The 13,721-nt window shown below is 38.9% G+C and overlaps 1 protein-coding gene across 1 annotated transcript; it reads right to left on the reverse strand.

Annotated features, from left to right (window-relative positions):
• Positions 1-1,276: 1,276 nt before the first annotated feature.
• On the reverse strand, positions 1,277-8,189 carry meak7 (MTOR associated protein, eak-7 homolog). The gene is made up of 9 exons (XM_079568537.1): positions 8,145-8,189; positions 6,806-6,974; positions 6,426-6,689; positions 6,066-6,210; positions 5,786-5,994; positions 3,041-3,227; positions 2,725-2,843; positions 2,244-2,423; positions 1,277-1,563 (listed from the first exon to the last, which is right to left on the reverse strand). Exons 2-9 carry the CDS (start codon positions 6,968-6,970, stop codon positions 1,438-1,440), a joined length of 1,395 nt encoding a protein of 464 aa, XP_079424663.1. The 5' UTR covers positions 6,971-6,974; positions 8,145-8,189; the 3' UTR covers positions 1,277-1,437.
• Between the last annotated feature and the right edge of the window lie 5,532 nt (positions 8,190-13,721).

The following is a 13,721-nucleotide window of genomic DNA, read 5'->3' on the forward strand; positions in this document are numbered from 1 at the left end:
CAGAAACGACAGTACAAAGTTTCACAAATAGGCTACAGTTCAGTTCCTGGATGCTCAGCAAGTGCACAGCAGTTGCCTGTAGAGCTGTCAGTGCATGTGCTGCTCGCCGCTGCGACAGAGCGGCAGTAGAGCAAATAGCGGTAGAGTCGATTTCTCCATCGCATCGGCTACTTTACGCACCATTTCTAATGTGCAAATCTTACCTTTACTCCTTACGGCTAGACTTTCCTCTGCGTCTTAAGTTGTTGCCGTCACTGCATTGCTTGAGAAGAAAATTGAAGTCTGTCAAAGCAGAGGATTTGCAGCGGGCCCAGGCCCCAAACGGTCAGTTCCTCTATCTTTGCGCACAAGGAAGTAAAGTTCAGTTGCATTATAGACCACAAGTTGAAAAGAAAAAAGTCCGGAAGCAGGACTGTATCTATGCAAAGTGCACAGGGCAAGTGAGACAGAGAAGGAAGTTGCCTGCTCACAGTGACCTTAATGAATATTATCTCATGTATTTAGTTCAAACTGGAAAACGTCCATGTATTTAGTTCAAACTGGAAAACGTCCAATATAGTTATCCTTCAGGACAGCTAAAATATGCTGGTGTCTGAATGACATTGGCTCCAATAACACTTTTTTCAAACTGTAGATTTAGCCCTGAAATCAGCAGCTGTATGCACCAGTTGTTCCCTGGTACCAGTGGGCCTTACAATAGAAATGCTCATGCTGGAATTGTTATACACAACTTCTATAATTTGCTGTTAATTTGCTGCAATACCAAAGGTCGTGTATAATTGGGGACTTTTTTGGATACCCCAGCTGTTTTGCATGTGGGACTGCATCCATCTGCGTTTGCATAAAAAGGAGATAGAGCGGTTCAGACAAAGCAGCTTTTGAGAATCTTTCCTGAGTTCATGTCAGGTTTTTCTTTTCATCTCCACCACAAACATAAAGTAAACAAATGAGCACACACTTTCTTTTCAAATTAACGCCGACACAATAAACATTGAATATTTGTATTAATGCATTAATTAATCTGTTGCACACTCATACAATAAACATTAAAACAATAATTGGGATTTGTAAATAAATGACTTCACAGCTTTTTAAATTCATCATAAAATGTCTGGAGCCATAATGACTTTGAAATATGTGATTTGTCTTTTATATGGCGTTATTTGAAATGACCCTAGAGACGGAGTTGAGAACCATTGAGTAACATTATAACAAGATAAGTGCATCATTCAATAAATAAAATCAGCTGATCAGCTATTTAGATGCAACTATTCGCATATATAACATTTCAGACACTGCATGATCAAGGACACCCATTATACATGTTTTATACAATGGAGGCTTCAGTCTTTGCGGTCCTAAGAGTTCAGGAGAGAATTGTTGTGAATTGTTGTTTCTCCCTCCAGTGCAGATAATTGTTGGAATAAATTTAATTCATCAATCTTCCTCCTCCTCTGGCTCCCTGAGTCCCTGGCTGTGCAGAGTCTTTCCCGTCATCTCCATTATGGCTTGGACTTCAGGATCGATATTGAGGATGCTCTTCTTGCTTGGTCCCTCTTCATCCTGTCAACAAAACACGTTCATTTACAGTGTGTAGGTTCAGTATTCATACACCTCTATATTATCATGTTGGAGTCTGATGCCGAAAGGTTATTTTTGCTCTTCCAGAAATACCACAGAACTCTTATTTAAATTGCACAATTCTGACTGAAAGCAAGGCAAAAAGTCTATTTTTAACCGTATTTTCCGGATTGTAAGTCGCTCTGGAGTACAAGTTGCACCAGCCATGGCGACTACCTGGGCCTGGAGGCGTAACTGCTCTGTTGACAAGCCTCTCCCGGCAGCACGTTGTTTATGCACCCATTTCCGAACTCGTTTCTCTAGCTGTGGCCATCCAGCTTTTAGCCTGGGATTAGCTTTTTTGTTTTCTTCATTGGTGTAAGAGTAACCTCCGCTTTTCATCAGTCCCTCACAAGTTTCTCGCTCACTCCACACTTTCTTTCTGCTGTTGTGGAATTATATATTTTGATATAAAAGTCGCAGCGGAGCATACGTCACACCCCCAGCCAAACTATGAAAAAAAAGTGCGACTTATAGTCTGGAAAATACAGACACTTATTCTTATACTTATTCTATATGCCTCACAACCGGTAAAGATTTTTTGAAATGTACATGATATTGCAAACAGACAGAATCACTTAAACATATTTTAGCTCAATATTGACTGAAGAGAGACAACGGACCTCCTCAGGCTCCGGGAGTTTGCCCACGGCCCACACCTCCACTGTATCCAGAGTGAAGTCCTCCTCTGCGGAGAGCTGAGGGCTGCCGTATGTTGTGCACTTTGGCTTTGCACGGCTGTGACCGCGCCCAAAATCACAGTCCAGCCACAGGCCGAAGTAGTTATGCTGGCCTCCCATACCCTGGTCCAGACGCAATGATAAAACAGTAAGAAAAAATGACAACTATACAACAAAGCACATCTTAACACTAGGAGTAGAGTTACTTTTCAGAGAAGTTCAAGGCATTTAAGAAGAACATGTACATTTCCAAAGGCTTTTTAAATTTTGTATATTGTGTGTTATGCTTTGCGGCACAGGAAAAGTAGTATTAGCATAATCACGACAGCTCTATTGTTGCAGTAGTGGCACTAAACAAAATAAATAAATGAACCACCACCAACACAATCTTCAGTTCCCCAATTGTGACATTGTGAGAACTTACCAGGCCGTTGGGCATGGTCTGCTGGTTCTGGTTGAGGTACATAAAATGCTGGTTATATCCTGTAGTATTATAGACTCTGAGACGAGGGCTGACTGTGAACAGGAAGCATCTGGAGTCACCTGCAACACATAAAATTACACAAATAACATTATACCATAAAAAAAAAACCTATCAAGCAGAAAGGATATTCAAACATGGGACACTACATCACTTACAAAATTCATATTTAGGGCTTTGTGGTGGTGAGGAAGGCTTCACACAAATTAACACTATTTTTGTGAAGGAACTCATGAATGTATCCACTTTTGTTTCTTACCTTGAAATTGAGGCTTGATTTCCCAGTCCTGGGCTGCAAAACCTCCAAATACATGTCCCTTTGTGTCTTTGATCAGTAAAAGTGTGGACCCACGCTTTAACATGCCAGCAACCATCCTGGTAAAGCTTTCACCGTGCAGCTTTGTGGAAAATACTAGCCTCCAGGGGGCGCTGTATCGATCTGGTAGCTGTAAAAATGTCAAGAAATTATTATTTTAGTTAGCTTTTTTTGTCTTTTTCTGCGAACTGCATTTGTGGTTTCTGTGCTCCACATTGTTTTATTGGATACTTGTGTCCTTGCGGTGTTTTTTGGGGTTTGATTAATTTTTTTTACTGCAAAGAGGCCATAATGGTCCTGAAGAAAGCAGCTTTTAAAAAGTAATCAAACAGCTAGCTCATGAGCTAAAGACACCTGCAGCCCTGTGGAGGCGTCATTAAAAATGCTTATTAAAATGTCTTTACACAGATGAGTGATGGTAGATTGGAGATAGTCCCATTATGACAGTAAGTGCTTCATTTGTCTTTGTACAATTGCACAATGAAATTGCGTTCAGGTGTTGGATTAGTCCTGAGGTGCTGCGACTGAGCGCGCCGCCATTCTGAGTCAACCTGACCAGCATGTTTTTGGTGGTAGGTGAAAGAAGTACCGCACTGGTCAGCTCCTGCACCTCCTCCTTCCTCTTCTTCCTGCGCAGCTCGCTCCGCTCCACAACAGTCTTTCACCATCTTCTGGGAAGAGCGTATCAGAAGGATATAATCCGTCTCAACTCCAGTGAACGAACATTAGTCAGAACAATCGTAGTGATAGAAGGCTTGTGTAGCTTTGCTATGTGTCTTGCCCGGATACCTCCTCGTTGGGCCTGTTTTTGTTTCCTGTAGCGCCTCTTTAGATGCCTCCACTGTGCTGGAGGTGTGGGGGACTCTTGGTGCCTCTTCAGTGTTTGAGAAGAAGAAATTGGTAGGTCTCAAATGTCTTTAGCTCATAAGTTAGCTGTTTCTTTACTTTAAAAAGAAAAGCTGGGTCCTTCATGCTAGTACGGACTCTCTGCTGTAAAAAATCCACTGAGCCACACAAAAGCACAACAGAGATACAAAAGTATCTAGTAAAACAATGTGGGACACAGAAACTACAAATGCAATTCACAGAAAAATGACCAAAAACGCTGCAGTACAGAGAGTTGCCATGACGCTATTTATCAATAACAGCATCTTCCTATTTAGGATATACTGTAGTGCCCAAGCATGTGTTTCTAAATGCAGGCTATAGACTAGACCTTGGGGCTGATGCACTGTGAACGCAGTAAGTGGGTTGACTGGGAGCTGTACATGGGATGGACAGACCCATGGCCAATGGCGACGTAATGTACAACAGGGGTCCCTCCCCAAGCTTTTTCCTCCTACAGACCAATATTATCCGCAGAACGGTGGTGGGTGTGGAGCAGTGTTGCTGATTACTGATTTCTGATTACTTCTTTAAATAGTAACTTAGTTACTGATTACTTGATCTAAGTTAGATTACAAGTTTTTTAGTTATATTCATCAGCTGCCGATGTAACAACCACCGGTCCCTGACAGGGGACAAAACTTAAAGTTAAAAAACACCGCGGTTCTCAACCTCTCAAGCCAGTGGTTTTTGTTAAATGCCAGAAGAATGAGAGATTGAATTTTCTACACGGTTTTATATTACTTTTTACAAAGCCAAAACTTTACATACATTTCTGTAATATTTGGTAGCATTGCCTTTAAACTGTATATTTTGGGTCAAACGTTTTGGATATCCTTCCACAAGCTTCTCACAATAGTCTGCAGTAGGGCTGTCATGATAATTACTATATCGAATTATTGTACAAGAAATTATTATTGTTCAATAAATAATTATTGTTCAATAAATATTTTTTCCCAAATTGTTTAAAGGTATAGTGATCTTAGTATATGTAAACTTCTGACTTTGTAGAAAGTAACCAAAAAATTGCTTGTTCTTCTGGCATTTATCAAATAGATTTATTTTATTTTTTTTCATTCTAATTGACCTAAAAAAGTAAAAGGCAATTCGCGTTTCATGTCAGACACTGAGGGGGAAAAAATGCATATATGTCTTTTTATACAGTATATGTAAATATCTGGTTTTCACTGTATTTACCTGAAAGGGGACAAAACGTAAAGTTAAAAAACACAGCTGTTCTCACAAGCCAGCGGTTTAATGACAAAAGATGGAACCGGAGCTCCCCCTAGCGCCCAACTGACCGGATACAAGATATCTCAACCATAGTATACTATATACTATCAATGATCTCCACATAAAAATGTCAAGAAAACCATTACATTGTAAAAGGTTGACTTTGCTTCCCATATATTTATACCATTTTATCAATTTATGAAATTAACGTCACCAACATCACATCCTCCCCTCAAAATGCAAATGACAGCCGGTTTTGACAATACTGCCGTTATTAGAAGTGCATTTTAACAGCAACATCAACAATGTGCGATTTTATTACTGTATTTCTGTGAAGCGTTTTTGAGTGTCTTATTATAATTATTATTAACAATGCTGTCATAGATTCAGAATAGTGACGGAAGTTCTTTACTTTTATCAAATTTGAAGAAATATTTGTAATTGTTGACTATTGTAAAGGACCTTTGTCAGTGGGCAATTGTATGCAATAATGAGAAAAAAATGTTGATTGTAAATTAATTACAATTGTTTGTACTTGTGTAAACTAAATTCTGTACTAAATTCTGATACCTGTGGAGCCAAGAACATAACGGTGGGTAGGTCCAGCAGACAGCGCTGTTCCTTCCAACTGGTGTCTGTGCATGGGGGCAGCAGTGTGGGGGCAGATCGGCCTCCCAGAGACACATTAAAACCCTCAGATACAACCATCTCCAGATACAAAGACACACTGGGCACCCTAAAGATCCAGTCCTCTAGACAGGACCGGTCACAGCCCTCATCTGTGAAGGACAACAAGGAAATGAGTAACACAGGAATTGGCACAGAAATATGTAAACAACCCCAATATTACCTGAGGGCTTAAGTTCAGAACACATTTGCTCTGATAGTAGTTTTACACCAGCAGGTGTATCTCCCATTCTCTCAGAATTCCAGCCCTGTAGGCGGCCTCTGTGGACCAGGATCTGGACTACAGCTTCAATCAGATCCTGGAGGAACTGTTGACAAAAAGGAAATAAGAATTCTAAGACTTTGGTCGCACGTTTAATAATAGCTATACAAACATACTTTAAAACGTATAGCATTTATATTTTGCCTAAATATTAATTTGCTACTTTAAAGCCTAGTGGGCAAAAGCTGCTGCTGTGCATGTACGCAGAACACTGTTCCTCTGTGCTGTCCTGTTGGTCAAAACATATGGGACGGATCTTACCTGGATAACTTGATCACATGACACAGAAGCTGCAGGTGGGCCTTGGTTTTGGGACATTGCCAGGACCAGGGGGGCACGCTCTTCAGCTGTGCCTCTCAGAGTGTCTGCCAGAAAAATCACCATCTGGTCCCGACTCACCCCCGCTGCAGAAACTGAGCTGGACTTGCCTGAAGCTCCACCAGAGACCTGCCCTGGGTCTACACTACAGAGACACCTGTAGATTCTTTGAACCATGGGGGCTGGGATCACGCTCCCCACAGCTGACTGGAACAGGCAAAGACAATCACTCAAACCACATGTAACTCAATCATACTGATCACAGTCATTTAAACAAAATCGTTTACTAAACTCCTCTTTTATGCTTATATTGACATCCATACCTGCAGAATCCCCAGGCTTAGGCTGTTCCCAGTCTGTGCTCTGTCTGGGGCTCCTGAGGGGCCACTGCCCAGGAGTCGGTCAAATAGCCCCTGGATGACAGGTCGCTCCTCGGGGCGAAAGCGGTCCAGCCGCTGGTTCATCAGCTCACTTCCTGTGTTCCCCATTGTTCTGTGGAGAACATGAGTTGGCAAATTATTAATCTGAGGAAGTAATAATACAGACTAGTGGAGAGAGAGGTGGGTTGGGTCACATAAGACATTTCTTTTCTTTACTACCAACATTTCAACATTTTGCCAAGAACTATGCACATTCTCCAGAACAATGAGTAGATACCTCTAAATCACAAGGCTTTAATATTCAATAGAGACAGAATATACCAATTGTAATTATTGCAATGATTTGACCCAAGTCAAATTCTGAAGGGTAGACAGCCTGTAGGCCAGGCCAGCCTCATTTGAAAAAGCTAAGAACTGATCTTATTTTTGGCGCGTTGCTGGCACGTTTTTTCCACATTTTTATTGTGTTTTCATTTTTGTGATTTTTTTTTTGTTACGTTTTTGTCGCTCTTTTGTTGAGTTTTCATCCTCGTTTTTGTTGCTATATTAACAATGTTTAGATTCGTTTTTAGATTTGGGTAAAGCCAAACTGGAGAAAATGAGCTTAGTTTAGGTCTTAGTTAAGAGGTCTTCGATCTCTGATTTGAGTAAAGTTATTTTTCAAGATCGTCTTTAAGAAAGAAAAAAAAAAGGTTTATCAGGTGTCAAGGATGAAAGGACATCAATGTTTTATGTGTGACAAAACCCTCAACACAACATTGGACCCAGTGTTCCCCACAGCCATTTTAGATTGTTTCACCTCAAGCCAAAATGGTCCATGATTGAGATACCTACCTAGTCTTTAGATTTTATTACTATTCATCCGGGAAATGATGATAAATGAAAGTCAAGTTCTTCAGTGTGAAAGCCCGACACACACACACGCAGTTGACAACCAAAAGTTTACGAAAGTTGGTATGTTTCAGGCTCTTTCAGGCTGCTGCCATCTAGCATCCATAAAACAGCAAGTGCCATCACCCTCTGTGACCATGGCCTCTCCGTTTAGCCTGGTCTCTCTCACTAAAACGCACTTCAACACTGCGAGACCCAACCCTCCCCATGACCCAACCCAATCTGCTCTACCTGGTTCAAGACATAAGCAAAGCCCACACGGTATGGGATTTCACTGGTTATTACTAGCCTGTTAGCAATATCTTCCACTGGAATCTAGAAAATGTATAAAGGTGGCAAAAACTGCATATGATGCACTGAGTTCTCAATAGCATCAATGAAATGGTCAAACCTTGTCAGCACAGTGTGGCACAATGTTATCGTTTTCCATTCATCTTTCACCCATAGAATTATATACACCTTACGATGTAAACATCCGGGTTTCACCGGAAGAGACTGCGACAGCCAATAACAACACTCGAGAGTCTTTTCCTGATTGGTTAACAAATCTAATGGGCGGGTTTTATCCGTGGATTTAATATTATCTATTCTAGCGGCATTTGAAGGATATCTGTTACCTTTCAAGTACATTCTCAAGAACAAGGTCAAAGAGGGCTTATTTAAAGGCACACCACGTAGAATTTTACTTATAAATATAATTGAAACAATAGCATTTATTTTATGCTAGATCCTTTCATCATTGGAAAAAGACCTTATAAATGTACAAACATGTGTTTTTGCTGTGAGCGGTTCAGCTCTCCTCAGACATGACTGTAACTTTATCGGGAGTGGGTACGTCTCCGGCTCGTCTCCATGGAGATATGACTAAAGTCAGTAGAATTTGAGATTCAAATACGTCAGATTCAAATAGGTCCTCATCCATTCTTTGATTATTCCCTGCAGTAATAGTATTTTTCTGTGTTGAGCTGGTCAATAGGAGCATGTTTTACACTAATGGCAACAGTGTAGTCCAAAATGTTATGCAGTGTCCCTTTAAAATTATACATAGATACTACCCAGTAAAAGATTATATTTGTCGTTTTTTAAAAGATGTCAGTGACAGTTGCTTCTTTTGTCAAGGTGATGGTGAAAGTCTTGAACATTTATTTGTGGAATGCCCTTTTGTTTGCACTTTTTGGTCTGATGGACAAAACTACCTCACAAGAATAATTGGTAAGAGAATTACATTGACACAAATTCATATTTTACTGACCTTTGATAATACCACCTTTGCTTCAGATGAAACATTTATAATACATTTATTATAATACTAGCAAAATATTATATCTGTTGGAGCCATGTGTCACCACTAGGAGGTGCTGTGGTGGTGCTCTATAAATGGGGAGCCACACCTCAGTCCCACAGGTGTTGGCAATCCAGAAGAGCACACAGTTTGTTGACCGCTTCACTGTGTGTGGTTTTATAATAATAATGAACTGGATTTTTATGATGAATTATTGGAACTTGACATGAATTTTAACTTAATAAAGCAGCTGCTATTTTGTACATTTGACTCTTCGGATTTGTATCGAAGTGCACAGTCAGCTGTCACATAGGCTACTTCTCCTGGATTTGCTGGCCTCATCGGTCTTAATGGGATTTAGCCGGAACAATATCCACAAAATGAAATGGTGTGGGGAAAAATGCCCTCCTGGTTCCATTTGAAAGAATCTGATTTGAAAACTTATTTGGCTTCGCTTGAGAAAATGAATGTAAATAAGAAAATTAAATCCATCACTTTTCTTGAAAAATACAATCTTATTGTGAATTAACAGACCCCTGTGTTTTTGTTGTTTTGTATTATGGATTGTTTACTTGAACATGAACATGTTTCCTCTATGTGTAAGATGATTTTGCTTGAACATGAGCATATTGTAGTGAAGTGTATGACTTTGCACTGATGCTAAATTTAAAAAAAAAAAAATTGTAAAATATCTTATGGTAAATGATGCTTAAAGGTAATAAGAAAAAGACACATGTTTGTTAATATACAAAAGTGAGTGAACACAATGAGCTTTATGACCGAGACCAGCACCAGTGTTTATTTTATTTTATTGTAAAGTACAATTGTGCAAATAAACAAGTTCAAAGTGCACTCATGAATAAATAAATAAATAGGCTACATAAAAAATAAATAAACAAAAAATAAACAAACACATAAATGTGATGGAGATATTCTTTCCCTCCACCAGAGGGCGCACTGGAGCAAAGTAAAGGACCAGTTTCTCTATGTAAAGACAGCAGGCTGTCGAAAAGCGCCTTTTAAGGGCATAGATTAGGTGAGTTGACTGAGATGGGTGTGTTGTGCCACTAGACACTTGTGGAGACTGCGAGTTGCAGAGTGTGAAGATGACGTTCATGTAAATGTACCATCTATGCAATGTGGTTAAAGCAATGTCTGTGGCGCATTACGGGGGAAATGACCACCTGCCATAGAGTCAATTTGTAACGTATAGCGTAGTTCAGATTGGTTTATTATTCTAAAAAAAAAATGCTTTTATTGCTGATGGGAAAACCGACCATTATAAATTACGTCTGAAATGTGACTTTAATGCTGCTGAATTTAATGAGGCAGTTGAATCCTGTAAAGACTGGACTGATTTTAGATTGCAAAACAAATTTCCCAGTCTTTTGAATACAATAGGTTTTACAGCCTTCGTGTTTAGTGTGACGTCATCTCCATGGTCTTTTGTTTTGTTTTACTAATGTTAAATGACAGAATTATACAATGTTACTGTGATTTGAGAGCAGATTTTTTTTTCTTTCTTTCTTTTCTTTTTCCCTCCCTTTATGCCTCATTCCCTGACAGTCAACTGGTTTTGTTATAGGTTTCCACTGTGGTTTTCTCAATGTGATATTTGTCTGTGTTTGTAGCACTACTGCGTCAACTATGCGATCATCAGAGCTTACGCATAAAGAAGTATTAGTACATCTTGGTCTGTATATGTTTCTCAAGCAGGTTGAGGCACATCTTCATTGCTGTGAGAGCCTTTACTCCACAAGTGCGTGGTCCAATAAAAAAGACCTCGGCGTACGTCACTCACCTTTAACAGGTTTAAACAGGAGAAGTAGTGCCGTGACTTCTCGTTTCCCTCCACTAAATCTCAGCCATATATGGGCACGCAGTGTGCAAAATGTCACCACAGGAAGTCCTATTTGAATATCTTCTTTTCTGGAAGGAGCGTCACGCAAACTTTCAATCACACACGTTTTTAGTTTTATCATCTGAAGTATTTAAAAGAAAAAAAAGAAAAAAGCTTCTTTATTTGAGAAGCTATTTGTAGTGAACACGTGCGACTGGTGAAGCATCAGCAGAAGATTAAAATGAGGAACATTGCACATTTTGCATGTGTTTCCTTGGAGATTTGAATTTGAAGTCAGGTGTGCTGTTTGTGCTTGGTTTACAGGAAAACACTTGGCCTTATGTTTGACCTTAAGGCTGCCCATTATAGATTACTACTTCCATGCGCAATTTCATGTATTCTCTTTCAAATCTCTCACGCATTAGCAGAGGCGGGAGGTTCTCTTACTTTATATTGTTTTTTAAGTAACTACTTCTTAGAGTAGTTTCATCATGCACTACTTTTTCAACTTGAGTAGGCTAATATTACTGTAAGTGTGTGTGTACTCTTGAGTACATTTTTAAGCTGTAAAAGCTTCATGTTGACGTATAGAATAGATTTTGTGTACCTTGTACTTCAAAATGATTTAATGAAATTGGTTTAGCTCCCCCAGGTATTTAAACTTATGAATGATACAGCTTGTTTCCCTCTGTAATTTGACCATCTGATACAAAATAGATTTTTAGTATGATCTACATCTGAGGCTTGTTGGAGAGACAGTGAAATCAAAGACGATGAATGAAATAAGCATTTCTTTTGTGTATTTGTGGCTGCAGGGAAGACGACTCCCCTCTTATATTCTGAGACATGAGGCGACTTACTCTACAAATGTTACATTAATCACTGTACTGGCGCACAATTATTTGTACAAAGATGTGTACACAGATAGAAGTACAAGTTCAGAATTGTTAACGTCTACTATACAGGTACTTTCATAGTCATCTCTTCTTATATGTGTGCAGTTGTTAATATTTAATCTAAGTCTTAGTTATTAAATTATTATAATGATTTTCCCCATAGTCAAATTGTGAAGGGTAGACACCATCTATATCAGCATGATATTTTATGGAATTGTATTGTTTATTTGGTAAATATTGATACATGAAGCCATTTATTCACATAGAAAACAATTTGCTTTTGTTATTTGTAAACAAATCTTTGTAAAAAATAGTAAACCACACTGTTGCTGAACTTGATAACCACTAAACTACAGGAAACAAGTAAAAGTTCAGAATTGTTAACGTCTACTGTACCGGTTCTTTCATAGTCATCTCTTCTTATATGTGTGCAGTTGTTAATATTTAATAAGTGTTAGTTATTAAATAAAGTTATTAACTTAAGAATGTGTGTCTTACTTTTTTGTTGGAATCTTTGTACATCGTTAATATTTGACTTTTATATCCTCTTGAAATTGAAAAAGCTATTTAACCGTAACTCAAAAGCCAATTAACATATATTGTATGACATCTGTATTACAGATTTGGACATGTAATAAAAGCTCTCACAACAAACATGTGTGCGCAGCCCCTGACCTTTGAGTGTCATCTCCTTCACTGCAGAAATGGTGCAATGGGCTGATGGAGGAAATAAAAGAGGTGTAATTTTAGTGTTGTCACTGATCCATAGAGTTATAGTTTAATTAAAGTGTCAGTGGAACAGGGGGTATAGAGACCACAAGAGGCTGATGCACACGCAACATGCCTATCCTGTTGTTGCAAATGAGGGATTCCTTTTGAACAGCCGGACTTGTTTCAGAATGACCAGCCATAAACTACCAGAATATCAATGTGAGTGTATATACTAAAACATGGCCTTGGGACCCACCATTACCCCAAGATGACAAGCCATGACCCAAATAAGAATATCTATTCCAACCCACAAAACTCTTTGCTTGTGGAATCTATTGAAAAATACTGTATTGTCCTACAGATTATTGTGGATTTAAGGATTAAATAATCATATTAGACTAAAATCATGGTCAAAGGAACTTGGCACCTGTCATTTTAACAGAGTCACGCGCTATTTCAGTCGATAAAAATGGTAGAAATGTTCCCTGGGAAAAAGACATGTGTGCTCACCCACCATTTGAGAATCACTGTGCTAAAATATACTTTTGTACAGTCACCTATTAATTCCATCTTGTAAACTACTGAACTATGTGCTTTGAATTGCACTTTGCACATACTACCTCACTGTAAACACATCTTAATAGATTTGTATTATCTAACAATTTTAATCCATGTTGCTGCTTCTGCCTTTAGTGGCAGTAACTAATTTTCCTTTTGAAATGAATAGTTCTTCTGATTATGAATTGTCCTTTGTATTTATTGTGTGAGTGAGATGACATAGTCACTTAAAATGAAGAAAGCAGATTTGCAAGATAAGAGTAATATAGACTTATGAGTAATATAGACATATGAGTGAAAAATGCACATTATCACATTCACTGTATAGCCCTGTTTATTAAAGATGTGACTTAATATTAAATGCATGACCAGACAGAAGGAGAATATGGGGGAAGAATGACTTTCTTCAAACATTCTTAATCTCAGAGTTGAACTCTGACACATTCCTTCAATGGGGAAGTGAGCGCTTATTTTACTTCCTGAAGTAGCTCCTGTCGTATTTCTACTGAAGTTAGTCAGCAACAACTCTGTAAACATTCCCTTTGCCACACAGCATGATGACAAAATGTGTCCTGAAGAAGAAGGTTTATAATTCATTAATATCTGTTGTTTAGTATCTTGCCTTGTGGCAGACTGAGGGAAGTGTCAGCCACTTTGTGCCAACAGCAACTGGCTATTGCG

The sequence above is a fragment of the Gobius niger genome (assembly GCF_951799975.1).
Source record: "Gobius niger genome assembly, chromosome: 12".
Taxonomy (NCBI): domain Eukaryota; kingdom Metazoa; phylum Chordata; class Actinopteri; order Gobiiformes; family Gobiidae; genus Gobius; species Gobius niger.